The sequence below is a fragment of the Thalassophryne amazonica genome, chromosome 12, assembly GCF_902500255.1.
Source record: "Thalassophryne amazonica chromosome 12, fThaAma1.1, whole genome shotgun sequence".
Lineage (NCBI taxonomy): Eukaryota > Metazoa > Chordata > Actinopteri > Batrachoidiformes > Batrachoididae > Thalassophryne > Thalassophryne amazonica.
This window is the reverse complement of record NC_047114.1, coordinates 51,768,841-51,796,811: the sequence shown is the minus strand read 5'-3', so window position 1 is coordinate 51,796,811 and position 27,971 is coordinate 51,768,841. Positions and strand designations below refer to the sequence as shown.

The 27,971-nt window shown below is 42.1% G+C and overlaps 1 protein-coding gene across 9 annotated transcripts in view; it reads right to left on the bottom strand.

The window, feature by feature from the left end:
• ctnnd2b (catenin (cadherin-associated protein), delta 2b) overlaps positions 1 to 27,971 on the bottom strand; it is a 638,149-nt gene that overhangs the window by 226,759 nt on the left and 383,419 nt on the right. For 6 of the 9 annotated variants that reach the window (XM_034183535.1, XM_034183537.1, XM_034183536.1 and 3 more), the window contains 3 exons: positions 22,851 to 22,982; positions 13,472 to 13,715; positions 7,858 to 7,914 (listed from right to left, as the gene is read on the bottom strand). In XM_034183535.1, the coding sequence (XP_034039426.1) occupies positions 7,858 to 7,914; positions 13,472 to 13,715; positions 22,851 to 22,982 (433 nt within the window). The remainder of the gene's footprint in view (positions 1 to 7,857; positions 7,915 to 13,471; positions 13,716 to 22,850; positions 22,983 to 27,971) is intronic. The other 3 variants (XM_034183540.1, XM_034183541.1, XM_034183544.1) reach the window with 1 other exon arrangement.

Below are 27,971 nucleotides of genomic sequence, written 5' to 3'. Positions count from 1 at the left end.
CTGTAAATGGTACCGGAAGGTTTGACAGACCAACTTTAAACAGTACAGGCTCTTTAAGGATGGGTTAGGTTTGGCATGCAGACGCATCCATTTTGAGAACTTCAGTGCCTGGAGAAGGCCAGCGGGATGGCCGCCTATCATCTGATTGCAGCAGACACATGCTTATTACTAAGAGGTGGGGATGGACCTGGGTTATTGGCATCCAGACAGAGAAAATAAGCAGGTTCTCTGGTATGATGGATGCAGAAATCCCACTGTTCCACTGCATGCAAGCTAAGGCAACTAAATCTACTTTGTTAAGGTGTAATAACCTATCATCTAATTTTTAAAGAGGGAAAAAAAAATTCTCTAAAGGCAGTTATCTACATGATATTACAGTCACAAAAAACAAGTCAGAATATGAGATAATCATAAAAATCAAGCAAAGGATCACCTCAGTGATCCCTGATAAACTGCAGGTGAGGGTGGGTGGCTATTATTTGAAAGGTTGTGACTAGAGGCCAGCATAGACCAAGCCAAACAATCTCTGCTAGGATGTATTAAATCTGCATTTATGCATGTAGAAGACACTTTTATCCAAAGAGAATTAAAACATCTTCCAGCCAGTGAAAGCAACGCACAGCAGCGGATTGCACACGCTAATTTCTAAATGATGCATTTGTCATTTTCACGCCCAGTAGACATGTTCTTTAAATAGAAGGAGCATGTGTGCTCAGCTGAACGCAGTACAGGTGGGATACTGTAATGAGGCAGCAGAAAGTGATTTTGCCACAGATTAACAAAAGTTATGAGCAATTTTTCAGCTATTTACATGGCACAATATTTAGATATGCCATGCATAGGTGAGTTCATGGTGCTCGTGCAATGATAAATCAATAATGTTGTTTTATATCTTTATAGAAGCGTGAAAGTGTTTTTAACAGGATGCTTCAATTGAATGTCTTTGAAATATGCCTGCCTCCAAACTTAATAACATCAGTTATTAAGACACCTGGACACAGTAGCTGAAAGGAGCTTAATCTGACCCCTTTAAGTATTTAGGTGCATCACCAGGCTTTCATTTTTGGGGTAAGGATATTCTGGACAGATCGATTTGTTTTTACAGCGCATCCAGAAAGTATTCACAGTGATTCAACTTTTCCACATTTTGTTATGCTACAGCCTCATTCCTTTTTTCCTCAAAATTCTACACACAATACCCCATAATGACAATATGAAAAATGTTTGAGATTTTTTTCCAAAATGATTAAAAATAATAAAAATATGAAATAATGAATAAGTATTCAGTCTTTGCCATGAAGCTCAAAACTGAGCTAATGTGCACCCTGTTTCCACTGATCATCCTTGAGATGTTTCTACAGCTAAATTGGAGTCCACCTGGGGTAAATTCAGTTGATGGACATGATTTAGAAAGGGACACACCTGTCTACATATAAGGTCCCACTGTTGACTGTGTATGTCAGAGCACAAACCAAGCATGAAGTCAAAGAAATTGCTTGTAGATCTCTGAGACAGTACTGTCTTGAGGCACAAATCTAGGGAAGGGTACAGAACATTGCTGCTGCTTTTAAGGTGCCATTAAGCGCAGTGGTCTCCATCATCTGTAAATGGAATAAGTTCGGATCCACCAGGACTCTTCCTACAGCTGGCCGCATGTATAAACTGAGCAATCGGGGGGGAAGGGCCTTAGTCAGGGAGGTGACCAAGAACCTGATGGTCACTCTGTTAGAGCTCCAAAATTTCTCAGTGGAGAGAGGAAAACCTTCCAGAAGGACAACCATCTCTGTAGCCATCCACCAATCAGACCTTTATGGTAGAGTGGCCAGATGGAAGCCTCAGTAAAAGGCACATGGCAGCTCACCTGGAGTTTGCCAAAAGGCACCTGAAGGACTCTCAGAGCATGAGAAACAAAATTCTCTGGTCTGATGATACAAAAATTGAACTCTTTGGTGTGAATGCCAGGCGTCATGTTTGGAGGAAACCAGGCACCATCCCTATAGTGAAGCATCATGCTGTGGGGAAGTTTTCAGTGGCAGGAACTAGGAGACTAGTCAGGATTGAGGGAAAGATGAATGCAGCAATGTACAGAGACAACGAGGTAACGAGGTGCAAGCATATGCTCAGAGGGGACTGAGCTTTTTCTGTTGTGGCTCCAAAGATGTGGAAGGATCTACCACTCCACATCAGCTCCAATTCTACAGCTAGCCAGGCCCCTGTAGTCGGTGCGGACCAAGGTAGCTTAGCCGCCGTTAGTTCCCCCCTAGCAGACCCCGTGCAGTCGGGAAGGCAGGCTGACTGGGTGACTGTGAGGGAGGAAGCGTAGCCCTAAACAGAAGCCCCGTGTACACCGTCAACCCGTTCACATCTCTAACCGTTTTTCCCCCACTCGACGATACACTCGCCGAGGATCAAACTCTGGTTATTGGCGACTCTGTTTTGAGAAATGTGAAGTTAGCGACACCAGCAACCATTGTCAATTGTCTTCCGGGGGCCAGAGCAGGCGACATCGAAGGACATTTGAAATTGCTGGCTAAGGCTAAGCGTAAATTTGGTAAGATTGTAATTCACGTCGGCAGTAATGACACTCGGTTACGCCAATCGGAGGTCACTAAAATTAACATTGAATCGGTGTGTAACTTTGCAAAAACAATGTCGGACTCTGTTGTTTTCTCTGGGCCCCTCCCAATCAGACCGGGAGTGACATGTTTAGCCGCATGTTCTCCTTGAATTGCTGGCTGTCTGAGTGGTGTCCAAAAAATGAGGTGGGCTTCATTGATAATTGGCAAAGCTTCTGGGGAAAACCTGGTCTTGTTAGGAGAGACGGCATCCATCCCACTTTAGAGGGAGCAGCTCTCATTTCTAGAAATCTGGCCAATTTTTTGGGATCCTCCAAACTGTGACTGTCTAGCGTTGGGACCAGGAGGCAGAGCTGTGGTCTTATACACCTCTCTGCAGCTTCTCTCCCCCTGCCATCCCCCTATTACCCCATCCCCGTTGAGACGGTGCCTGCTCCCAGACCACCAATAACTAGCAAAAATCTATTTAAGCATAAAAATTCAAAAGAAAAAATAATATAGCACCTTCAATTGCACCACAGACTAAAACAGTTAAATGTGGTCTATTAAACATTAGGTCTCTTTCTTCTAAGTCCCTGTTGGTAAATGATATAATAATTGATCAACGTATTGATTTATTCTGCCTAACAGAAACTTGGTTACAGCAGGATGAATATGTTAGTTTAAATGAGGTAAACACCCCCGAGTCACACTAACTGTCAGAATGCTCGTAGCACGGGCCGGGGCGGAGGATTAGCAGCAATCTTCCATTCCAGCTTATTAATTAATCAAAAACCTAGACAGAGCTTTAATTCATTTGAAAGCTTGTCTCTTAGTCTTGTCCATCCAAATTGGAAGTCCCAAAAACCAGTTTTATTTGTTATTATCTATCGTCCACCTGGTCGTTACTGTGAGTTTCTCTGTGAATTTTCAGACCTTTTGTCTGACTTAGTGCTTAGCTCAGATAAGATAATTACAGTGGGCGATTTTAACATCCACACAGATGCTGAGAATGACAGCCTCAACACTGCATTTAATCTATTATTAGACTCTATCGGCTTTGCTCAAAAAGTAAATGAGTCCACCCACCACTTTAATCATATTTTAGATCTTGTTCTGACTTATGGTATGGAAATAGAAGACTTAACAGTATTCCCTGAAAACTCCCTTTTGTCTGATCATTTTTTAATAACATTTACATTTACCCTGATGGACTACCCTGCAGTGGGGAATAAGTTTCATTACACTAGAAGTCTTTCAGAAAGCGCTGTAACTAGGTTTAAGGATATGATTCCTTCTTTATGTTCTCTAATGTCATATACCAACACAGAGCAGAGTAGCTACCTAAACTCTGTAAGGGAGTTAGAGTATCTTGTCAATAGTTTTACATCCTCATTGAAGACAACTTTGGATGCTGTAGCTCCTCTGAAAAAGAGAGCTTTAAATCAGAAGTGTCTGACTCCGTGGTATAACTCACAAACTCGTAGCTTAAAGCTGATAACCCGTAAGTTGGAGAGGAAATGGCGTCTCACTAATTTAGAAGATCTTCACTTAGCCTGGAAAAAGAGTTTGTTGCTCTATAAGAAAGCCCTTCGTGAAGCTAGGACATCTTTCTACTCATCACTAATTGAAGAAAATAAGAACAACCCCAGGTTTCTTTTCAGCACTGTAGCCAGGCTGACAAAGAGTCAGAGCTCTATTGAGCTGAGTATTCCATTAACTTTAACTAGTAATGACTTCATGACTTTCTTTGCTAACAAAATTTTGACTATTAGAGAAAAAATTACTCATAACCATCCCAAAGATGTATCGTTATCTTTGGCTGCTTTCAGTGATGCCGGTATTTGGTTAGACTCTTTCTCTCCGATTGTTCTGTCTGAGTTATTTTCATTAGTTACTTCATCCAAACCATCAACATGCTTATTAGACCCCATTCCTGCCAGGCTGCTCAAGGAAGTCCTACCATTATTTAATGCTTCAATCTTAAATATGATCAATCTATCTTTGTTAGTTGGTTATGTACCACAGGCCTTTAAGGTGGCAGTAATTAAACCATTACTTAAAAAGCCATCACTTGACCCAGCTATCTTAGCTAATTATAGGCCAATCTCCAACCTTCCTTTTCCTCTCAAAGATTCTTGAGAGGGTAGTTGTAAAACAGCTAACTGATCACCTGCAGAGGAATGGTCTATTTGAAGAGTTTCAGTCAGGTTTTAGAATTCATCATAGTACAGAAACAGCATTAGTGAAGGTTACAAATGATCTTCTTATGGCTTCGGACAGTGGACTTATCTCTGTGCTTGTTCTGTTGGACCTCAGTGCTGCTTTTGATACTGTTGACCATAAAATTTTATTACAGAGATTAGAGCATGTCATAGGTATTAAAGGCATTGCGCTGCGGTGGTTTGAATCATATTTGTCTAATAGATTACAGTTTGTTCATGTAAATGGGGAATCTTCTTCACAGACTAAAGTTAATTATGGAGTTCCACAAGGTTCTGTGCTAGGACCAATTTTATTCACTTTATACATGCTTCCCTTGGGCAGTATTATTAGACGGTATTGCTTAAATTTTCATTGTTACGCAGATGATACCCAGCTTTATCTATCCATGAAGCCAGAGGATACGCACCAATTAGCTAAACTGCAGGATTGTCTTACAGACATAAAGACATGGATGACCTCTAATTTCCTGCTTTTAAACTCAGATAAAACTGAAGTTATTGTACTTGGCCCCACAAATCTTAGAAGCATGGTGTCTAACCAGATCGTTACTCTGGATGGCATTTCCCTGATCTCTAGTAATACTGTGAGAAATCTTGGAGTTATTTTTGATCAGGATATGTCATTCAAAGCGCATATTAAACAAATATGTAGGACTGCCTTTTTGCATTTACGCAATATCTCTAAAATCAGAAAGGTCTTGTCTCAGAGTGATGCTGAAAAACTAATTCATGCATTTATTTCCTCTAGGCTGGACTATTGTAATTCATTATTATCAGGTTGTCCTAAAAGTTCCCTAAAAAGCCTTCAGTTGGTTCAGAATGCTGCAGCTAGAGTACTGACGGGGACTAGCAGGAGAGAGCATATCTCACCCGTGTTGGCCTCCCTTCATTGGCTTCCTGTTAATGCTAGAATAGAATTTAAAATTCTTCTTCTTACTTATAAGGTTTTGAATAATCAGGTCCCATCTTATCTTAGGGACCTCGTAGTGCCATATTACCCCATTAGAGCGCTTCGCTCTCAGACTGCGGGCTTACTTGTAGTTCCTAGGGTTTGTAAGAGTAGAATGGGAGGCAGAGCCTTCAGCTTTCAGGCTCCTCTCCTGTGGAACCAGCTCCCAATTCAGATCAGGGAGACAGATACCCTCTCTACTTTTAAGATTAGGCTTAAAACTTTCCTTTTCGCTAAGGCTTATAGTTAGGGCTGGATCGGGTGACCCTGGACCATCCCTTGGTTATGTTGCTTTAGACGTAGACTGTGTTTCATAATTATTGTATGGCCTTGCCTTGCAATGTGGAGCGCCTTGGGGCAACTGTTTGTTGTGATTTGGCGCTATACAAGAAAAAAGTTGATTGATTGATTGATCAGGCAGGCCTCTTCACTTGCTGTTTTTAAAACCAATCTTAAAACCCACTTTTTGCACTGGCTTTTAACCCGGAATGAGATCTCAATCTGTTTTGGTTGTTTTAATGGCTTTTACTTGATTTCAGTTTGAATTTTTTGGGCTTGTTTTTTGTTATTTGTACTACTTTGTGGTTTGTTGCTTTTTTATGTCCCCTCGTGTACAGCACTTTGTTTCAGCTGTGCTTTATAAATAAAGTTGATTTGATTTGATTTGAAAACCTGCTCCAGAGTGCTCCTGACCTCAGACTGGGGCAACGGTTCATCTTTCAGCAGGACAATGACCCTAAGCACACAGCCATGAAGATATCAAAAGGAGTGGCTTCAGGACAACTCTGTGAATGTCCTTGAGTGGTCCATCGAGAGCCCAGACCTGAATCTGATTGAACATCTCTTGAGAGATCTGAAAATGGGTGTGTACCGATTCTCCCCATCCAACCTGATGGAGCTTGAGAGGTGCTGCAAAGAGGAAGTGTGCCAAGCTTGTGGCATCATGTTCAAGAAGACGTGAGGCTGGAAATGCTGCCAAACATGCATCAACAAAGTACTGAGCAAAGGGTGTGAATAATTATGTACGTATATGTGATTTCTTAGTTTTGTTTTTGTTTTGTTTTTAATTGTTATTATTTTTAATAAATTTGAGAAGAAAAAAACTTTATCATATTGGGGTGTTGCGAGTAGAATTATGACATGGAAAATGAATTTTGGTATAAGGTTGTGACATAAAATGTGGAAAAGTGAAGTGCTGTGAATACTTTCTGGATGCATGGTAATTCCTACACACAGACATGGAGCTGTGGAATTGTGAAGATGTTTATCATGAATCTCGAAGCACAATTAACTATCAAGGATACATTTACAAACAATGTGCACAGTCTATGAGCAAACCTTGATTTATTAAACTGTATCTGTGTGCAGGTGCAAAAATCAGGTAAATAATAATTTGTGAAGGATTTACTGCACAAAGATATCATTAGACAAACACTTGCACTGACCTCACACTTGACAATTTTTTTATTTCTTCACAGCTGTGATGCAGTGTCAGTATTTTCACTTACACCCATTTCCCTCTTTCTCTAGACACAGCTGGACACTTTGCATGAGACTTGCACATGAACACAACAGTCACAAAGCACATTCAGAAATCATACAGACAGACGGGCAGCGGGGACAAATGAATGAGTGGTGAAATGAATGGATTGATGAAAGGATGGAAAGCTAAAAGAGCAATGTAGAAAATTTGTACCCTGGAAATGAATCATGTTGATACAATTTGAAGACAAGTAATTAAAGTTTATATGTAGGTGTTTCAAGGCATTTTGTCATCATCTACATCTTATTAAATTTGATTTTGTTGTTTTTAACACTGTTTTATGTCATCCTATGAGAAACAAAATGCTTTTATATCCCATTAGTCATCTTGTCTCTAATACAGAACTCAGATAAGCCTGAAAACGAAAAAGAAAGAAAGAAAAAAAAAAGAAGCAATCTCCCTCCTAAATAATTATCCATAAATGAGTGACAAAAGAAATGGGAAATGTGGATGTCATTCTGCTGTTAACACTTACATCTGAGATCTGATTTTTGTAGAGAAGATGAACAGATTTGGTGAATGAGACATAGGTAAAATAGATGCAGAATGTACGTGTATATATAAATAAATAAATAGCTGGATTACTTTGTGATTCTTTGCTCGGCTTGATTTTGATTCCACACAAGGAATTCTGGACCGTACCTATCGAGGGGGGACAGGCAGAGAGAAACAAGAGAGAGGTATATGTTGGCGGTCTGGCAAGAAATTATTCAATAACTGTCATAATAGTAATTGTTAGTGAAGAGAAATCAATATAATATCTAGTAGGCTTGTCTTTCTCGTTCAACATTTGGTTACCAGGCAATAGTGGAGGAGGTGGACAGGGTGAAGAACATGCAGTGGAGCACGTAGTGAGGAAATGGTGGATATGTCAAGCAAAGTGAGGGTCATATGACAGCGATAAAACAAGCTGAGTGTCATTGCACTGGTGTGTGTTCACATACCAAGCTTTAGGTCTGGCTCAGTTTTTGTATTTAGGAAAAATAACATCTTTTCTTTAGAATGAGCTTTGATTTAAAAAAAAAAAAAAAAAAAAAAAAAAAAAAAGCAAAACATCTGCTGGTGGCTACCACTAAAAGTGGTTGCCACCAGCAGAGATGATGTCTTATAAAATTAGGTTTAGGAACACATCAGCGGTGGTTGCGTTATCATGGTAATACGTTTATGGTACGTGTTTCCAACATTATTGTGTATGTTGTGAATTGTGACAGTCCAGTATGAAAATAACATGATGTGCAACATGGAGGTGTACAACATCAAAAGCTCAAATTTGTTGACTGTGGACCAATGCACTACGTGAATTTCCAGAATTCTGTGACAACAAATTTGAGCTTCCTATTCATCAGTTTTGAATCTAATGGCCCGGTCACACGGCATATGACGATTCCTGAACGAAGGAAAAAAGTAAAATGTCACATATTGTCAAGAAAAGGTGGATGAATGAGCTTCCATCACCGAATAGCCTGCAAATCAAGAGTGAAAAAGGAACAAAACGAAACCGAAGCTAACGTTGACCTGGAGGCTTTAAACAAAACGCGCCTGGAACCACTACGTTCCAGGACTCGACGCTGGGACGGAACTCTGTACAGCCTGAATCCTGCAGAAACTGCAAAGAGAAGCATGTGATCTGATCCACAGTGGAGAGCTGTGCTCACGTCAGTGGATCCACCGGCTCTGGTTCCTCGTCAAAAAACAAAAGAGGAATCATCTGCTTCATCATCAGAATCCTCACTGTCTGGTTCAGACTCTGACAACGCACTGCGCCCTCCCTCTTGCTCCAATTTAAAAAAAAAAAAACTGAAGCACTTGCTCAACATTTATAAGACGCCTCATTTTTATAAAACAAAAACAAAACAAAAACACACCACCACACTAACCACACACGCTAAATACTCCACCAAAATAATACACACTCCAAACACGCCAAATATTTCTCAAGTGGAGAGAAAGAGATCTCTCTCTCTCTCTCTCCTTCTCTCTCTCTCTCTCGCTCTCTCTCTCACTCCCTTTTTTTCCAAAACCCTGGTGTTTCTGATCACCAGGCGCTGCGGCTGTGTGATCATACAGGCGCTGAATACGTGAATCAGCCACACGCGCGCTTCACCTTCTCTCCAGCTGATTCACTCTTGATGAATGCATTCAGTGTTTGGCTGTGTTGTAGCGCACTTACACACGCGCACAAATGGACTGTCTCGTACATAATTCAGTGACTGAAACGCTGTTCAGAAAAGAATGCAGCCATTTGCAATCACTCTGGGTTTTCTGTTTTCATATGTCACACCTCTATGGATCAAAGCTGTTCACATGCGAATGTCCACTGCTGCTGGAAATTTTTCACACTTGATGCTCAAAGTCACACTTCTGTAAACTGCCACTTGGTTTGCACAAATTGAGGCGCAGTTTGTGCTGAGAGATCACCGCAGTTGACACGAAATATTATGTTGTGTCAGCCCTCAGCAGCTCCACAACAGCGAGGCTGATCGTGCACCTGCAAAGCCCCCCTGCTGCAAACAAATACGCAGCCATCAAGGATCACCTCCTCAAAACTTTTAAACTGTCAGATATACTGAAAGGGCCAGCAGGCTCTTCTCTCTGCATGGGCTGGAGGACAGCAAGCCCTTCAGAGTTCATGGACAGGATGATGCAGCTCCTGAGAGGACATCGGCCAGACTTTTTGTGCAGCAAACCTCTCCTCAGGCACGTGCAGTGCTAGCTAACACCACGCTCATGGACTGCCATGCACTGGCAGAGGAGGCTGACAAATTCTTCCAGGCTGGCCAGCACCACGGCATGACAGCAGCCGCAGTAGCCCCATCACATGTGGTGGCAGAAGCCCCACACCGCACTGACCGTGGAGAAGGTGCATCTCTCCTTCACAGCAGCACTCACTAACCGTCTTCTATACTGTATGAAAACATTCAGCTGGCCGAACAAAGTCAAACGAAATGCTAATGTTACAAAAACTATGCAAATGATAATAAACAGTCAAGAAAGGCAGCAACACTAAATACAGACGAATTGAGGTTTTCAGTGGCATTCGTTCAAATTTTTCGACAGTTTAAAAATCTTGACAAAGCGCCAGCTGCAGGAATGAAGCTGCGCAAAGGTTAAATGATGCCAACAAAAGTCCAAATTTCTTGTTTTGTTTGGGCTTTGTTGTCCTTCGTTAGTGTGGTGTGACGAGGCCATGAGGGCAAAAACCAAAACAAAAAAATAAAGATAATGCTAGTTAAGATTAAATGCAAAATAAGTGCAAGTAATGATTTTACTTTGTTACCTCCACCAAGGAGGTTATGTTTTCTGTCGCGTCCATTTGTTTGTTGGTTGGTTGGTTGGTTGGTTTGTTAGCAGGATTACTCAAAAAATTCTCAACGGATTTCAATGTAATTTTTTCCAGGGGCGTATCTTGGCCTACCTTAGAAGTCATTAAATTCTGGTAAAGATCTGGAACACGATCCGGATCGAGTCATTTATTTAAGGATTCTTTATCATTGCAGGATAGGGCCAATTTCAACATTTTTGCATCTAACTTTATTAAAACGGGTCATAAAGGCTGAACAAAAATTAAGTTACGACACAACAAGCACAGCATTAGCATGCTTGTAGCATTTGTTTGTCACTTGCTAGCATTTGTTTCTCCTCATTGAATAAACTTATTAGAAAATAAAAAAAAAAAACTTGTGTAGCATGCAGTTTCTCTTTATAAAAACACTTGTTGAAGATCTAAGGGTTTAACTACTGAATCTGAAACATGACGGTAGAAGCGTGAAACGATGTGGAATACGTAGGTCTCTTTGCCAAATGGTATTCCATGTGACGTCAGTGACCCTATGGCCTTGGCGGAGGTTTGCGCTCTCTCTCTCTGTCTCTCTCTCTCTCAATATATATATATATATATATATATATATATATATATATATATATATATATATATATATATATATATATAGATATCTTAACCTTATACTGAAGTTTGTCTCTGAAATGCTGTTAGAACAACAAAAGAAAATTTAATGTTATCTACATAAATTTACATGTTGTAACCAAATGTAGATAAATCTAACTGAAATTTAGATACATTTCCTCTTAAAGGAGAACTAAGTAAGTTTTGTCAGTTTTTTGCCATTTCGTCATTCTCCCCCTACAGCTTGGTAGTATATATGTCACAAAACTGTCATAAAAATTAACTGCCCCCCCCTCCCCCATCCCCCAATCTCTATTCACATTTGTTTTTACACAATTTGTGGAATGTGTCAAGAAAGCAACAACAGAACCAGACAACTTTAGCTTAGGCAGATCTCTCTATCTCTCCGCCTCTTTCACGATCTCTCCATCTCTTTCGTGATCTCTCTGCCTTGTGTGCGATCGCTCTCTTTCTCTCTCTGAGGACGCACTTTGAGCCCCAATATATAATGTTATGCTTTCAGATCATGCCAAACTTCGCTCCAAAGCTTTCCCCAACAGCAGCAACGCAGGTCTGCATCTGTTTTCACACTTCTTTAATCTTTCAGCTCTACTATTCCAAGAAAGCCTGACCATAGTTCACCTGTGTGTGACCCTTTACTCTGTCATGCTGTTTTTCTGTTTCTCTGACAGTGTTCTTTTCTTTTATTTCCACTGCCAGCTCTGCCATGATTACTACTTGTAAGAAATAAAGTCTTAGTTGTCATGTTCTTATACCTGCTAGTTTGGTGGTGCCTGGATAGGAGGGTGTGCATGTGTTGTTGTTGTAGTGCCATAAAGCAGTTTGTGTTTCTCGTGAGACCCAAGACTCTCGTTCACATGACACTGGGTCAGTGTTTCTGAAGTTACAAAGCTGGTTTTCTGCTACTTGACCCCTGGTGGGGAAGAGAGAGCGCCCCCATTCTCCCCTAAAATAGTCATTTTACTGTTACAATTACTTCCAAACTGTAAAATTAAGGTAAAAAAAAGTTACTTAGTTCCCCTTTAACTTGTAACTCGCCAAACCACTGCAAAGCTGCTTTGGCCTGTCTCTTAAACTGGGTGTATTTGTTTGACTTGCTTTTTCAAAATGTACATCCACATTGAGGGGAGGGAGAAGCTGACAACTGCAGTGATTAAAAAAAGAAAATTCTTATATACATCTTTAGGATATGGCAGATTTGGTGGGACCCTCGCTTTAATTCAACATGGACATCAGGTGAGTGAGATGGTGAACTGTGCATGTTGTGGAATTAAAGCAAAACGCCATGCATCACAAGTCAGAACACTGCAATGCTGAAATGCAGAAATTACACAACAGTAATGCTGTAGCTCAAAGAGTGAATACACAGACTACAATGTGCATGAGAGTACAGATAAATAAACAGACAATGATGCAGATGAGATGCAGCAACACCACAAGTATGCTAATGATGCAGAAGGAAACTGTTGTGCTTCCCATTTTTATCACATAAAAAAGCAATTTACCAGAAACTGATGTCCTCATTAGAAATAAAAAAAATTGCACAAAAAAACAGACAGCATATATTCTGTCTCGCACCTGAACTAAAATGTCCAGATGACAGGCACTTTCCATTTAATTAGGCTGCTTCTGCAGTCAGATACTGAGAAATAAAATCCAAGCAAAAACTGGAATAAAATTTCACCCTTGTTATCAAAGAATTATTAAAAACAAACTATTATACCATCTCTGTCTTTATCTCTCTTACCACAGGACCAGTGTCTGTATTTCTTTCTCACTTTCCCACACAGCTTTACTGGCCTAAAAGCAGACTTCAAGCACATTTTCCAGTTGAACTACCTGTAGCCCAAAATGTGACTGAGTGCCACTGACAAAGGGGGACTCTACTCCGAACAGCCAGAGCAAACATTTAAAATGGACATAGACGTGTGTGCACAGGCATTGACTTGGCAGTGGGGACAAGCCTCAGCATAGACAAACTAGAAAGGACAGTGAAAGATATGGTGTGACGTGTGTATGATACTAAAGCCCAGATTCAGCCAACCTTCATGAGACGGTTAAATTCTGTTCAGGTGGAACAAATTGTTGATGCTGGGACTCTTTGGGGCTTCATTAAGGATAAACGCCCTCGTGATGTCACTGTGAGTTAAGGTTGTGTTTAAGTAGGTGAATCTGGCCCTTAGTAAGCTCAGTGAAAGTGGAAAGGCAGCAGAACAGCTTCATTAACAACACAGAGCTGACTCTAAATTTAAAAATGACACCATTTTTCCTCACCTCGGGTCCTTTTGGATGCTGTCCACTGATGGAGACCGACCCAAAGCTGCCTCAGGAGGCAGGGCAGGGCCTGATTTGCTGTAAGGCGACTCAGTGGATGGACAGAACTGCAGCGTGCGGTACGGGTTGGCGTAGTCAGAAGTTCCACCTCCTGTTGCAAAGCTTCCTCTTTGATAGGTGCTGGCAGTGGTTTGGCTCCCCGTTCGCTGCAAGGGGATTGGGTCGACACCAGGGGAAGTTGGGGCTAAAGCAGGAAGAGGAGCGTAAGGAAAGAGCAGATAGTTGAGGACCTCTTGGTACAAATGGTTCACCACTGGGTCTGATGTAGCCGAGAAGGTGTTGAGGAGTGAGGGACATTTCAGAAGATGAAATTGCAACAAACCACGAATGCCAGCACAAGCATGCACATACATGACAAAAAGGTACCATGAACACCAGCACCAATGGAGCAGATCAGGAGGCAAAAAATAAAACAAAAAAGAGTAAATGTATGACATAAAGACATTCAAACACTAATCAGCACTTAATTGATAATGTTTCATGAAAAATCATCAGAAGAATACAGAGGACGCTATCCACCCAGTGGTGCACCACCAGGGTGCTGCACAGTGTTCAACGCTAATGCCCTTATTTTTAAATTATGAAGCTGTCATTTTCACACACAGCGTTCACCTTCTACACTACCCATCAAACGTTTGGACACACTTTTGCATTCAACTAGGAATTCTTCATGAGACAAACCTGCACTTGTGGAGCTCTGATTAATGCAAATGTAAATGATCCACATCCGCGCATTGATGCTTTGTGTACAGATCTATTTTTTTTTTTACCAGTGTCTGTCATTTGTCTCTGGGGGGAGGTGATGGTCTAGTGCAGGGCTCTTCAGTTCCAGTCTTCAAGAGCCGGTGTCCTGCAACTTTTAAATATGTCTCTGCTTTAACACACCTGAGTCAATTAATGGGGTCATTTACAGCACTTTGGAGAACTTGACACCATACTGAGGAGGTAATTCAGCCATTTGATTCGGGTGTGTTGGACCAGGGACCAGTGATGCCAGTTACTTAGTAACGCGTTACTCTAATCTAACCACTTTTTTTATTAACGAGTAATCTAACGCATTAATCTTTCCAAATCAGTAAACAGATTAAAGTTACTTCTCCAAGTCACTGTGTGTTACTATTATTTTTGCATTGTGGGTCGACAGCAGCATTAAACTTGGTCCGTGGGCAGGAGATCGGAGTTCGACTGAACTGCCCACTTTCAGCGAGCTGTGAGCTTTTCATCCACGGTTTTCTGCAGCAGTTACGACTCGTCCTCACCTCTTAAAGCACGGTGACAACAGCACAACTGCACTGAGCTTTACAAAGACATTTTTATGCTTTTTCCTCCTTTATTTAGACTTCTGAGCTGAGCCGCTCCGTATCTGCTGCTAAAAACACATGATCCTCTGCGACCCGTCAACAACTAACACTATTTTCCACTCAAATCAATCAATCAATCAATCAATTTTTTATATAGCGCCAAATCACAACAAACAGTTGCGCCAAGGCGCTTTATATTGTAAGGCAAGGCCATACAATAATTATGTAAAACCCCAACGGTCAAAACGACCCCCTGTGAGCAAGCACTTGGCTACAGTGGGAAGGAAAAACTCCCTTTTAACAGGAAGAAACCTCCAGCAGAACCAGGCTCAGGGAGGGGCAGTCCTCTGCTGGGACTGGTTGGGGCTGAGGGAGAGAACCAGGAAAAAGACATGCTGTGGAGGGGAGCAGAGATTGATCACTAATGATTAAATGCAGAGTGGTGCATACAGAGCAAAAAGAGAAAGAAACAGTGCATCATGGGAACCCCCCAGCAGTCTACGTCTATAGCAGCATAACTAAGGGATGGTTCAGGGTCACCTGATCCAGCCCTAACTATAAGCTTTAGCAAAAAGGAAAGTTTTAAGCCTAATCTTAAAAGTAGAGAGGGTGTCTGTCTCCCTGATCTGAATTGGGAGCTGGTTCCACAGGAGAGGAGCCTGAAAGCTGAAGGCTCTGCCTCCCATTCTACTCTTACAAACCCTAGGAACTACAAGTAAGCCTGCAGTCTGAGAGCGAAGCGCTCTATTGGGGTGATATGGTACTACGAAGTCCCTAAGATAAGATGGGACCTGATTATTCAAAACCTTATAAGTAAGAATAAGAATTTTAAATTCTATTCTAGAATTAACAGGAAGCCAATGAAGAGAGGCCAATATGGGTGAGATATGCTCTCTCCTTCTAGTCCCCGTTAGTACTCTAGCTGCAGCATTTTGAATTAACTGAAGGCTTTTTAGGGAACTTTAGGACAACCTGATAATAATGAATTACAATAGTCCAGCCTAGAGGAAATAAATGCATGAATTAGTTTTTCAGCATCACTCTGAGACAAGACCTTTCTGGTTTTAGAGATATTGCGTAAATGCAAAAAAGCAGTCCTACATATTTGTTTAATATGCGCTTTGAATGACATATCCTGATCGAAAATGACTCCAAGATTTCTCACAGTATTACTAGAGGTCAGGGTAATGCCATCCAGAGTAAGGATCTGGCTAGACACCATGTTTCTAAGATTTGTGGGGCCAAGTACAATAACTTAGATAAAGCTGGGTATCATCTGCGTAACAATGAAAATTTAAGCAATACCGTCTAATAATACTGCCTAAGGGAAGCATGTATAAAGTGAATAAAATTGGTCCTAGCACAGAACCTTGTGGAACTCCATAATTAACTTTAGTCTGTGAAGAAGATTCCCCATTTACATGAACAAATTGTAATCTATTAGACAAATATGATTCAAACCACCACAGCGCAGTGCCTTTAATACCTATGGCATGCTCTAATCTCTGTAATAAAATTTTATGGTCAACAGTATCAAAAGCAGCACTGAGGTCTAACAGAACAAGCACAGAGATGAGTCCACTGTCCGAGGCCATAAGAAGATCATTTGTAACCTTCACTAATGCTGTTTCTGTACTATGATGAATTCTAAAACCTGACTGAACTCTTCAAATAGACCATTCCTCTGCAAATGATCAGTTAGCTGTTTTACAACTACCCTTTCAGAATTTTTGAGAGAAAAGGAAGGTTGGAGATTGGCCTATAATTAGCTAAGATAGCTGGGGTCAAGTGATGGCTTTTTAAGTAATGGTTTAATTACTGCCACCTTAAAAGCCTGTGGTACATAGCCAACTAACAAAGATAGATTGATCATATTTAAGATCGAAGCATTAAATAATGGTAGGGCTTCCTTGAGCAGCCTGGTAGGAATGGGGTCTAATAAACATGTTGATGGTTTGGATGAAGTAACTAATGAAAACAACTCAGACAGAACAATCGGAGAGAAAGAGTCCAACTAAACACCGGCATCACTGAAAGCAGCCAAAGACAACGATACGTCTTTGGGATGGTTATGAGTAATTTTTTCTCTAATAGTTAAAATTTTGTTAGCAAAGAAAGTCATGAAGTCATTACTAGTTAAAGTTAATGGAATACTCAGCTCAATAGAGCTCTGACTCTTTGTCAGCCTGGCTACAGTGCTGAAAAGAAACCTGGGGTTGTTCTTATTTTCTTCAATTAGTGATGAGTAGAAAGATGTCCTAGCTTTACGGAGGGCTTTTTTATAGAGCAACAGACTCTTTTTCCAGGCTAAGTGAAGATCTTCTAAATTAGAGAGATGCCATTTCCTCTCCAACTTACGGGTTATCTGCTTTAAGCTGCGAGTTTGTGAGTTATACCACGGAGTCAGGCACTTCTGATTTAAAGCTCTCTTTTTCAGAGGAGCTACAGCATCCAAAGTTATCTTCAATGAGGATGTAAAACTACTGACGAGATACTCTATCTCACTTACAGAGTTTAGGTAGCTACTCTGCACTGTGTTGGCATATGGCATTAGAGAACATAAAGAAGGAATCATATCCTTAAACCTAGTTACAGCGCTTTCCTGAAAGACTTCTAGTGTAATGAAACTTATTCCCACTGCTGGTAGTCCATCAGAGTAAATGTAAATGTTATTAAGAAATGATCAGACAGAAGGGAGTTTTCAGGGAATACTGTTAAGTCTTCTATTTCCATACCATAAGTCAGAACAAGATCTAAGATATGATTAAAGTGGTGGGTGGACTCATTTACTTTTTGAGCAAAGCCAATAGAGTCTAATAATAGATTAAATGCAATGTTGAGGCTGTCATTCTCAGCATCTGTGTGGATGTTAAAATCGCCCACTATAATTATCTTATCTGAGCTAAGCACTAAGTCAGACAAAAGGTCTGAAAATTCACAGAGAAACTCACAGTAATGAGCAGGTGGACGATAGACAATAACAAATAAAACTGGTTTTTGGGACTTCCAATTTGGATGGACAAGACTAAGAGTCAAGCTTTCAAATGAATTAAAGCTCTGTCTGGGTTTTTGATTAATTAATAAGCTGGAATGGAAGATTGCTGCTAATCCTCCGCCTCGGCCCGTGCTACGAGCATTCTGACAGTTAGTGTGACTCGGGGGTGTTGACTCATTTAAACTAACATATTCATCCTGCTGTAACCAGGTTTCTGTAAGGCAGAATAAATCAATATGTTGATCAATTATTATATCATTTACCAACAGGGACTTAGAAGAGAGAGACCTAATGTTTAATAGACCACATTTAACTGTTTTAGTCTGTGGTGCAGTTGAAGGTGCTATATTATTTTTTCTTTTTGAATTTTTATGTTTAAATAGATTTTTGCTGGTTATTGGTGGTCTGGGAGCAGACACCGTCTCTACGGGGATGGGGTAATGAGGGGATGACAGGGGGAGAGAAGCTGCAGAGAGGTGTGTAAGACTACAACTCTGCTTTCTGGTCCCAACCCTGGATAGTCACAGTTTGGAGGATTTAAGAAAATTGGCCAGATTTCTAGAAATGAGAGCTGCTCCATCCAAAGTGGGATGGATGCCGTCTCTCCTAACAAGACCAGGTTTTCCCCAGAAGCTTTGCCAATTATCTATGAAGCCCACCTCATTTTTTGGACACCACTCAGACAGCCAGCAATTCAAGGAGAACATGCGGCTAAACATGTCACTCCCGGTCCGATTGGGGAGGGGCCCAGAGAAAACTACAGAGTCCGACATTGTTTTTGCAAAGTTACACACCGATTTAATGTTAATTTTAGTGACCTCCGATTGGCGTAACCGGGTGTCATTACTGCCGACGTGAATTACAATCTTACCAAATTTACGCTTAGCCTTAGCCAGCAGTTTCAAATTTCCTTCAATGTCGCCTGCTCTGGCCCCCGGAAGACAATTGACTATGGTTGCTGGTGTCGCTAACTTCACATTTCTCAAAACAGAGTCGCCAATAACCAGAGTTTGATCCTCGGCGGGTGTGTCGTCGAGTGGGGAAAAACGGTTAGAAATGTGAATGGGTTGGCGGTGTACACGGGGCTTCTGTTTAGAACTACGCTTCCTCCTCACAGTCACCCAGTCGGCCTGCTTTCCCGGCTGCTCGGGATCTGCCAGGGGGTAACTAACGGCGGCTAAGCTACCTTGGTCTGCACCGACTACAGGGGCCTGGCTAGCTGTAGAATTTTCCACGGTGCGGAGCCGAGTCTCCAATTCGCCCAGCCTGGCCTCCAAAGCTATGAATAAGCTACACTTATTTCAAGTACCGTTACTGCTAAAGGAGGCCGAGGAATAACTAAACATTTCACACCCAGAGCAGAAAAGTGCGGGAGAGACAGGAGAAGCCACCATGCTAAACCAGCTAAGAGCTAGTAGCTACGCTAAGCTAGCGGATTCCTAAAAACACGCAAAGTGAATAATGTGTAAATAATTTAGAGGTGATTCAGCAGAAGGAGTGCTTTAGTTAAGGCACGTAAAGATTACACTGGGAAACAAATCGTAATCTAGATAACTAGATCAATCTAACTGCGCAGATTAAACAGCTAACATACAGAAAAACACCGCTGTGCTCTGGAACAGGAAGTGATACAATACCGCAGTGAGAGCCAACCACCAGTAGAGTAACTTAATTACTTTTACAATTGAGTAATCAGTAAAGTAACTAAGTTACTTTTTCAAGGTGTATCAGTAATTGAATTACTTTTTCAAAGTAACTGTGGCAACACTGCCAGGGACACATCTAAAAGGTGCAGGACATCGGCCCTCGAGGACTGGAGTTGAAGACCGCTGGTCTAGTGGTTAAGGTGTTGGGCTTGAGACCAGAAGATCCTTGGTTCAAATCCCAGCCTGACTGGAAAATCACTAAGGGCCCTTGGCAAGGTCTTTAATCCCCTATTGCTCCCAGTGTGTGGTGAGCACCTTGTATGGCAGCACCCTAACATCGGGGTAAATGTGAAGCATTATTTGTAAAGCACTTTGAGTGTCTGATGCAGATGGAAAAGCGCTATATAAATGCAGTCCATTTACCATTTGAGTTCACAATCTGACCAACAGAGCACCAGTTTCAAGCTCACACTGCTCTTAAAGGCATTGACATTCTGATTGGTTTAGTTCGTATTTTGCCCACAACACACCCATGCTTAATTGACTCAATAGATATTTGGTAAAATAGTTTCTTTTATAACCCACTTTCAGGGTTCCTGTTTAATTTTAAATATTTGCTTTTTTGTTACACAACACTTCAAAATGACCTGCTAACCAGTCCTCTCAGTTGTTCGAAGTCACAAACACAGCTAATAAGCCCTACTGTGAATACTTATTTCCAGATTGTACACTTTACTTTGCTGAGCTCATCTCAGTCGAGTTGCCTCTTTGTGAGTTTGTGCTATTCTGTGTAATTCAGTGTATTTCTGCCTGTCTGTTCTACTTTTAGATGACACATTTTGATCTCTTTCCCTCATGGCATAGTTAGCTGTTTATTAGCTTATTCTGGACTCTCTTGTGCAGCTTTAGCCCAAACTTCAGCTTTTCTTTGTAGATATTCTCTTGTTTGGGTTTAAGAAGGAAATTCGCCCATTATTTATTGTGACATTCATGCCTTATAATAAGCAATGTGCAATTGGGCATGCTTTCCTGGCACCCCACTGTGATAAGCACAGGTATTTGAAAAGTAAAAGACAAGTAATAGTGTTTGCCCGCCTGCGAAGATAGTAAAAACAAAATAATTAATTGCAAATCCCCTGCCAAGTATAGACTAAAATTCTGCACTGGATAACCTCATGACAGGTCATCCTGAACTCGCAGATGGCTTGGCATCAATTATTTGTTCTCTCAAAATGTTGTGTATCTAGTTCAAGAGGTATCGTCTCAATGAGCCAAAATATAATTTTGTACACACTGACCCAGTCACCTAATTCATATGCAATTCAGGTCAATGCTGCAACAGTGATCAATCCCCCAAGTGGGTCTGGGACTACCCATGTTTGGTAAGTTTGAGCCTAAGAGCCTTGAAGACACCATAGCAAATGTTCAGACATACATGCAGTTGTGAAAATAATGAGCAACAAAGCCTACAGTTTATGGTACATTAAAGGGCAAGTTACCATGGCAATTTATGAGGCATGGAGCAGCATAGAACATAGCACAAGTCCACGTGACATGTCCAAGTTTTTTTGTTACAGAGTATGTAATCTGAATGCAAAATGAGGCACTTGGCACATGGGCTAAAAATTCAATATGTATATATTTTGTGATCAAAATGTATTTATTTTAAAGCTGGCATTTGAGTGGATATGTAGCTGACCTGCCAATCTATAGACTTGGGTTCAAATCCTACTCATGCTACCTGTTTATGTCCTTGGACAAGACACTTAATCTACATTGTCCCAATCCACCCATCAGTACATGGGTAACAGCCACGGCTGGAGAAGTAGCCTGTGGTCGGCTGGAGAAGTAGCCTGTGGTGGGCTGGCATGCCGTCCAGAGGGAGTCATAGACTCTCAGTCGCTTGGTGCTATGGAATCCAGAGTTAAGCCCCGGCACCAATGGGCTTCAGGGCCTATATTGAACTTACTTCTACTGAGAGTGGAATTTGCTACCTCCTAAAAACTCCGGTCAGCCTAAGTTGCACATTACACTGCTGTTGTATAGCTAAACGCAAGTGCTCTCCACTGTATAACTAATGTAACAACTACTAAGTGCACTCTTCCCAAATTAAGTAGAACACTACGGAGAGAGGATGGGGCAAACCTATTTTGCACCATCAAATTTTTTGTGTACCCACATCTACATCATTCTCTGGAAGTGTGGAACTGACCACAGCTGACCACACCTGCATCTATTAATCAGCACTCTCCTCAGCATTTTGTGTTCAGCATTCCAGCTGTTGAAGATGGTCTGTTTCCTCACTTGACAAGCATGAAAGCATAGAAATCATCGTGATGGCTAGCACCACCATCATACCAGAGGGGGTGTGACATGAGCTGGACAAGGTGCTGAATCAGATTACGATAAACTGTTACACCGGTGACAATGTGTAATGAACACATGGTTGCTGGTAATCAGGGAGTATATGTACATCCATAACCCACTTCTGCAAGGTGTGTCTGAATATTGCATCATTTTAAACATCACAAATACGACTCATCAAGGAAACATCAGATTCACAACTCAGTATGTCCATTTTTTTAATGAAGAAAAATACAGTTTAAAATGGGGATTTAAATGAAAATGCAGTTTTCCATGAATAAAAGTGAAAACAGTTCAAATTGTTTAATGTTTTGCACACTGATATTTACCTAAGCAGCCAAGTGCATGATGGCCTCAACTAAAGATTTATGAGTTTGGAGATACTGGGTTGAATCTGAAATCTTCACATAGTTTCCCTTAACTTCAATGTACTTGGTCAATCAGTGTTCAAGTTTCACTATTGACTTGATTAAAAACAGTCACATCTCAAGAAAGTTACACCCATTTTTTTTTTTTTCCCGGATGAGGCCAAGAACCATTACAAGTACCCTTGTATATTGTGCTGGGCTTCGACCTGGATTTGTTAGTCTATGGTATAAACATTTTCTGGTGCCACACAATAAAAGAGCTCCACACCTCCCCTTTAAGTCAAAACACCCACATGAGTGCCAGTGGACTTGTGATCAAGAGATGGATGCTGGGTGTCAACTGGAAAACAACAATTTTACTTGCTGTGTGTAGGATAGCGCTCTCAGACTTTACACTAATTCCAGCAAATATCTCATATTTGATGATAAAACCCAATGGGGTGAAAAAAAGAGATTTTCTTTGGTATTTTTTAATCAGTGTATAGTTAGTAATCCAGGTTTTTCCTTATCGTTCAGGCTACCACGCTGGCAGCACAGCATCAACACCATTTGAGACACAGTTGATTTACTGGGGATTTTGAAACACCCCAAACTAATTCAGGTGCTACGCAAGTATTTATGATTCTCCTCTTCCTCTCTGCTCACCTTGTCCTCTCAGGTTGGGTTTGGTGTAGACTCTGTCTTCATAAATGGGATCAATATGGTGTTCAGGAGACTGCAAGGGTCGGAGTTCAGAGCCCAGGTGACTGTGCTGGCTGCTGTAAGAACCTCTGGAGCCTGAAAACATCAGGAAGATGAAGATGAGACACTGTATGCTGATGGATGTCGGGGCAGACTGACGGATGGATGAGGTTACGGGTGGTCTTATCTGTGGATAAGAGGGTGATCACAGAAAATGTTAAAACACTGATGCACAAGAACAAGGAGATTAGTATCATCATGAATGTGCCCTATGACCTGCTTCAAGATGACAAAATACAGTGGAGGGTTTTTAGAAACACAGGTCCACGAGCCATGGAACAGTTAGTTAAATTTGATTGTGTAGTGTGGTGACGCATAGCATCAGCACACCCAACCTGACCTTGGTCTGCCTACAATTTGCTTTCATCCTCGTCATTATAGTGCTGCATTGTCATATTGACTGGAGAAAAATGACTGAACTGTCCATTATAGCAGAATCACGGCAGTGGCAGACACAATATGATGATGTAACTTTGCAGTTTTAGTTAAACAATAAATGTACTTAACAGAGGTGACATCTTTAGTGTTTGCAATATGCTATATTACAACAGGAAGCACTGACTCATATAAAAATGTACTTTTTTTCATCTGTTATGTCATTCCCGCTGATCTCACAAAGAACTTTAGGTCTCTGCACTAAAAGAAATAATCTCTCGCTGTCCATTGTTGAGACTAAAGCCGAGTTTACACATAGACGGTTTTGTCGGCAGGCAGTACGTAGATTGAAGTTTGCGGTAGTTCCGACTGTTTTCGTGGTGGAAAGGGGCGGAGCATTTCGCCGACGTTTTGGCCGCCGTACTATCCGCAAATACGCGGATAAAACGCCGCTAAATCCACCTAATAAAGCGGCCTTTTGACGCCGTAACATCCGGCACATGTCAGGCAACGGGGGTTAATACCCAATTCTATCCTTTACAATCGCAGGTTAAGATGTGCGTGAGAATGGCGGTGTTCTGCTGCCGCCAATAATGCCCTGTGTACTGCTGGATTTATCCAGGCAAATCCTGCCTTACTCCAGGAACTTTTGCATATAGGCACCGCCCCCAGAGTATAATAAGATGAAGCAGCAGGAATACATGCCTCTGTCACTGCAGGGGGAGGGAGATCATCCTCAGCCTTTTATTCTCCTTCCTTTTACCCTCCTCAACATGTTGCTCCGTCTCCACCACAGGGCTACCCTCTGCTTCTGAACCAGACCTCTTGGTAAGTCCTTGCCGCTGCCAGTTTTCTTTTATGAGGCATACTGGAGCTTCTCTGCAAAAATATCTGGAGCTGGCCACGGGTGAGAGGCCTGCATGCAGCGCGCTAGCATTTTTATATTGACCGCCGCCTATCAGCCGTTTGGAACGCCGTTAACTGGGAGTTGGCGTTTAGAACAGCGTACTGTCCGCTAGCGCCGCCATTTTGTCTGCCTCTGTCGCCGGTTAAAACGCCCTTGAGGATGCCGATGTGGGCTCTATCGCCGTTTTACACACTGTTGATTAGGGATACAACGCCAGCCGCCAATTACGGCGGTGTAAACTGCGGCACTACAGGAAGGGGCAGGATGAAACGGTGATTAAAAAGTATCAAACGCCGTTGTTCACGTTGTCTCCGTCGTCACGCGAATTCTCCGGGAGCGCTCCCAGAATTATTCGACATGTTGAATAATTTTTTCGACGATTCCCGGTAAAGCCAGAACTAAGCCACACCCCCTAGTGCCGGCGTTTAACAACGGCATGTGATCCTTAAGATGGCCAAAAACTCTTCGGGAGCCTTCCGGGAGCTCTTAACGTCTATGTGTAAACGGGGCTTAATGTTCGGGCGCTATCTTTCATATAGTACAAAATAAAGCACTGCTCGTTCCCAACACAGTAATCATTTCGACTACATCTTTCAGGTTGTACTTGTAATTATCTGTGCTGTCACACTTAGGAGGTGGTGGGTTCAGGTGCAGTGCTGGTGCTTTGCTACTGTGCATCCACAGAAAATGACCACCAACAACCTGACTTGAAGTTGCACATTTTTTCTTTTTCTTTTTTTTAAAGACAGCACAATATACTGATACACTTTCAAAAGGCAGGTTTGCAATGCACAGAGGCTCTGCTTGTACACTGCAAAATAAAGAAATACATAAAAAAAAAATCTGTTGCTCCTGCTTAAAGAAAAAAAACAACAACAACAACTAAACTGGCAGCTGTAGTTGTACCTTCACAGAACAACCTAAAGTTTATGGAACAAACCTGTTCCAATTCTAAATAAATAAATTAAATCTGTAAATTCAACACTTTTTTGTTTTTTATTGGCTAAATGAAGATTATCATGCTGGTTTTAAACTAATTTCCCATTCAGTCAAATTCTGTTGTGCTGCTTTCATGTTTGTCAACGCCGCGACGGGAGGTTTGACATGGGATCCATGTGTTGACCTGGTTTTACTAACACAGCTCCAACTGTATCAGGAGAATGGGTCTCAGGCAGCCTTGAACCTGGGATATTTCACTTGGGAGACACTTACTGTTTGCACCATTGTGTGGCAACACAGTGGCACAAACAGCAGCAACTACTCTGAAAATACAATGGATTGTGCAGCATAGTAACATAATTGTACAAGGAGATGGCAGAGCTGAAGCTGAAGATGTGCTATTCTCTGAGAGTGATGAGAATGGACAGGATTAGGAATGAACATATTAGAGGGACAGCTCAGGTGGGATGGTTTGGAGACAAAGTGCGAGAGGCAAGATTGAGATAGCTTGGGCATGTGCAGAGGAGGCACCCAGGGCATATAGGGAGAAGGATGCTGAAGATGGAGCCACCAGACAGTAGGAGAAGAAGGAGGCCAAAGAGGAGTTTCATGGATGTGGTGAGGGAGGACATGCAGGTGGTTGGTGTGACAGAGGAAGTTACAGAGGACAGGGGGAAATGGAAACGATTGACCTGCTGTGGCAACCCCTAATGGAAGCAGCTGAAGGTAGAAGAAGAAGTGAAAGGGAAAGTTTACAAGACAGTAGTAAGAATATCTATGTTCATCAATTTACCGATAGTCTGATGCAGATCAACAAGAGCCATCTTTCAGGAAAATTTAAGATCTGGTGCTACCAATTCACCTTATACAGGTGGCTGATGTGGCTTCTCAAAATGTGCGAGATCACCATTTCCACTGTGCAGAAGATGGACTCAAAAGCCAACATCTCCATTAGTAAGTGGCTGGGTTCACTGTCGAGCCTTTCCAGCTTTGGCCTGTTTGGGAGCAATGCACTTCAACTGCCACTGAGGTCAATCCTGTTGGGCTACAGACAGGAGAAGGTAAGGCTTGTTCTAGAGTTGAGGGACTTGTCGGAACTATCTGCACAGAACATCAAAGCCCCAGGATGAACAGGTTGTAAGTGGAGAACAGAACTAGCAGTTGACCATCAGCAGGCTGAAACACCAAGAAATTGTTGGCAGTATGCAGTTGGGGAGAACTGGCTTGGGGTGGGGGACTGCTCTGAAGAGGTTGTCTAAAGCCACAAGAAAGGAGCGGAAAGACTGAATGACAGAGGAGGAGCTTTATCAGGTCAAAGCCCTTAGCCAATGCCAGCAAGGATGCTGAATGACCTGGGAGTAAGTAATCTAAATGACCATAGGATAGGCTGACATGTGGAAGATCCCCCAAGTCAGGCTGAGTTTCCTCATAAGGTCCTCCTATGACACCTTCCCAAGCTCCAGCAATCTTTGTTTGTGATATGAGTCAGAGGAGAGCTACCAACTCTGCAATGCCCAAAAGCAGAGCCTGCAGCACATCCTGTCAAGCTGCACAACGGCACTGACCCAGGGTAAGTACAGGTGGCACCATGATAGAGTCCTGCAGAAGCTGGTGGAGATCTCGGAGGTTCGTAGGGAGAAAACAGCCAGCGAGCACCTATCATCGACACCAAGACAGCTGATTCACTTTGGAGAGGGAGAGGGGGGAAGGGTCCCAACATCATTCTTCACTGTCAAGCAGATGTGAATGGAACCTTAGAGTGCACATGGATCAAGCAGTTCAGGCTTCCAACAGAGATCACCACAACCGACCTTCGACCGGACATTCTCTGGTCTGCCGCAGCTCGGACCGTGATCTTGGCAGACCTCAATGTCTCATGGGAGGAAGAAATGGAGGCAGCCTTTGAGAGGGAAAAAGAGTGAGTGGTCAGATGCCAGCTACCCGGTGGAAGTCGGTTGCAGGGACTTTGTGGAAGCATCCACCCAGTACTTCCTGAAGAGCATTTTGGTCAAAGGCCCCAAAATCAGAAAGGACCTGAAAAATCTAGCCGAAGAGGTTAAGCAGGGAAGTGTCTGACTTTGGTTAAGAAGGAAGGACCAGATTTGGGGAAAGCAAGGGTCCTAGAGTCAGCTGCAGGGGGAAGCATCTGTGCTGCCCCCTGCAGCTGGAGATCCACCACCATGAGATGTTCTGAGATTAATAGAGTGAAACATCAATCAAGGGTGGCTCCCAGCTGATGACTCCCATAGCTACCTGCCATGGCACCGTCGGAGTTGCGGCAGGCAGAAATGCTCAACAGGCAGTCATTTGCCTGTGTTACCACCTGATGCGGTGGCGCTAAGAAAAAGGAGGCAGAGTTGAAGATGCTGTGATTTTCTTTGACATGTGCGGAGGAGGGACCTGGGGTATATAGGAAGAAGGATGCTGAGGATGGGGCCACTGGGCAGGAGGAAGAGAGGGAAGCCAAAGAGGAGATTTATGGATGTGGTGAGGCAAGGCATGCAGGTGATTGGCATGACAGATGATGATGCAGATGACAGAATGAGATGGTGATGGATGATCTGCAGTCATGACCCCTAAATGGGAGCATCCAAAAGAGGAAAGACGAATGTAATGGCAAAATACAAACATTAACAACTCTGGTTTGTCCAAGTGTGGACTTCCTGGAAGATATGGAGGAGTGAATACAACCCCTGGCAAAAATTTGGAATCACCGGCCTCGGAGGATGTTCATTCAGTTGTTTAATTTGTAGAAAAAAAGCAGATCACAGACATGACACAAAACTAAAGTCCATTTCAAATGG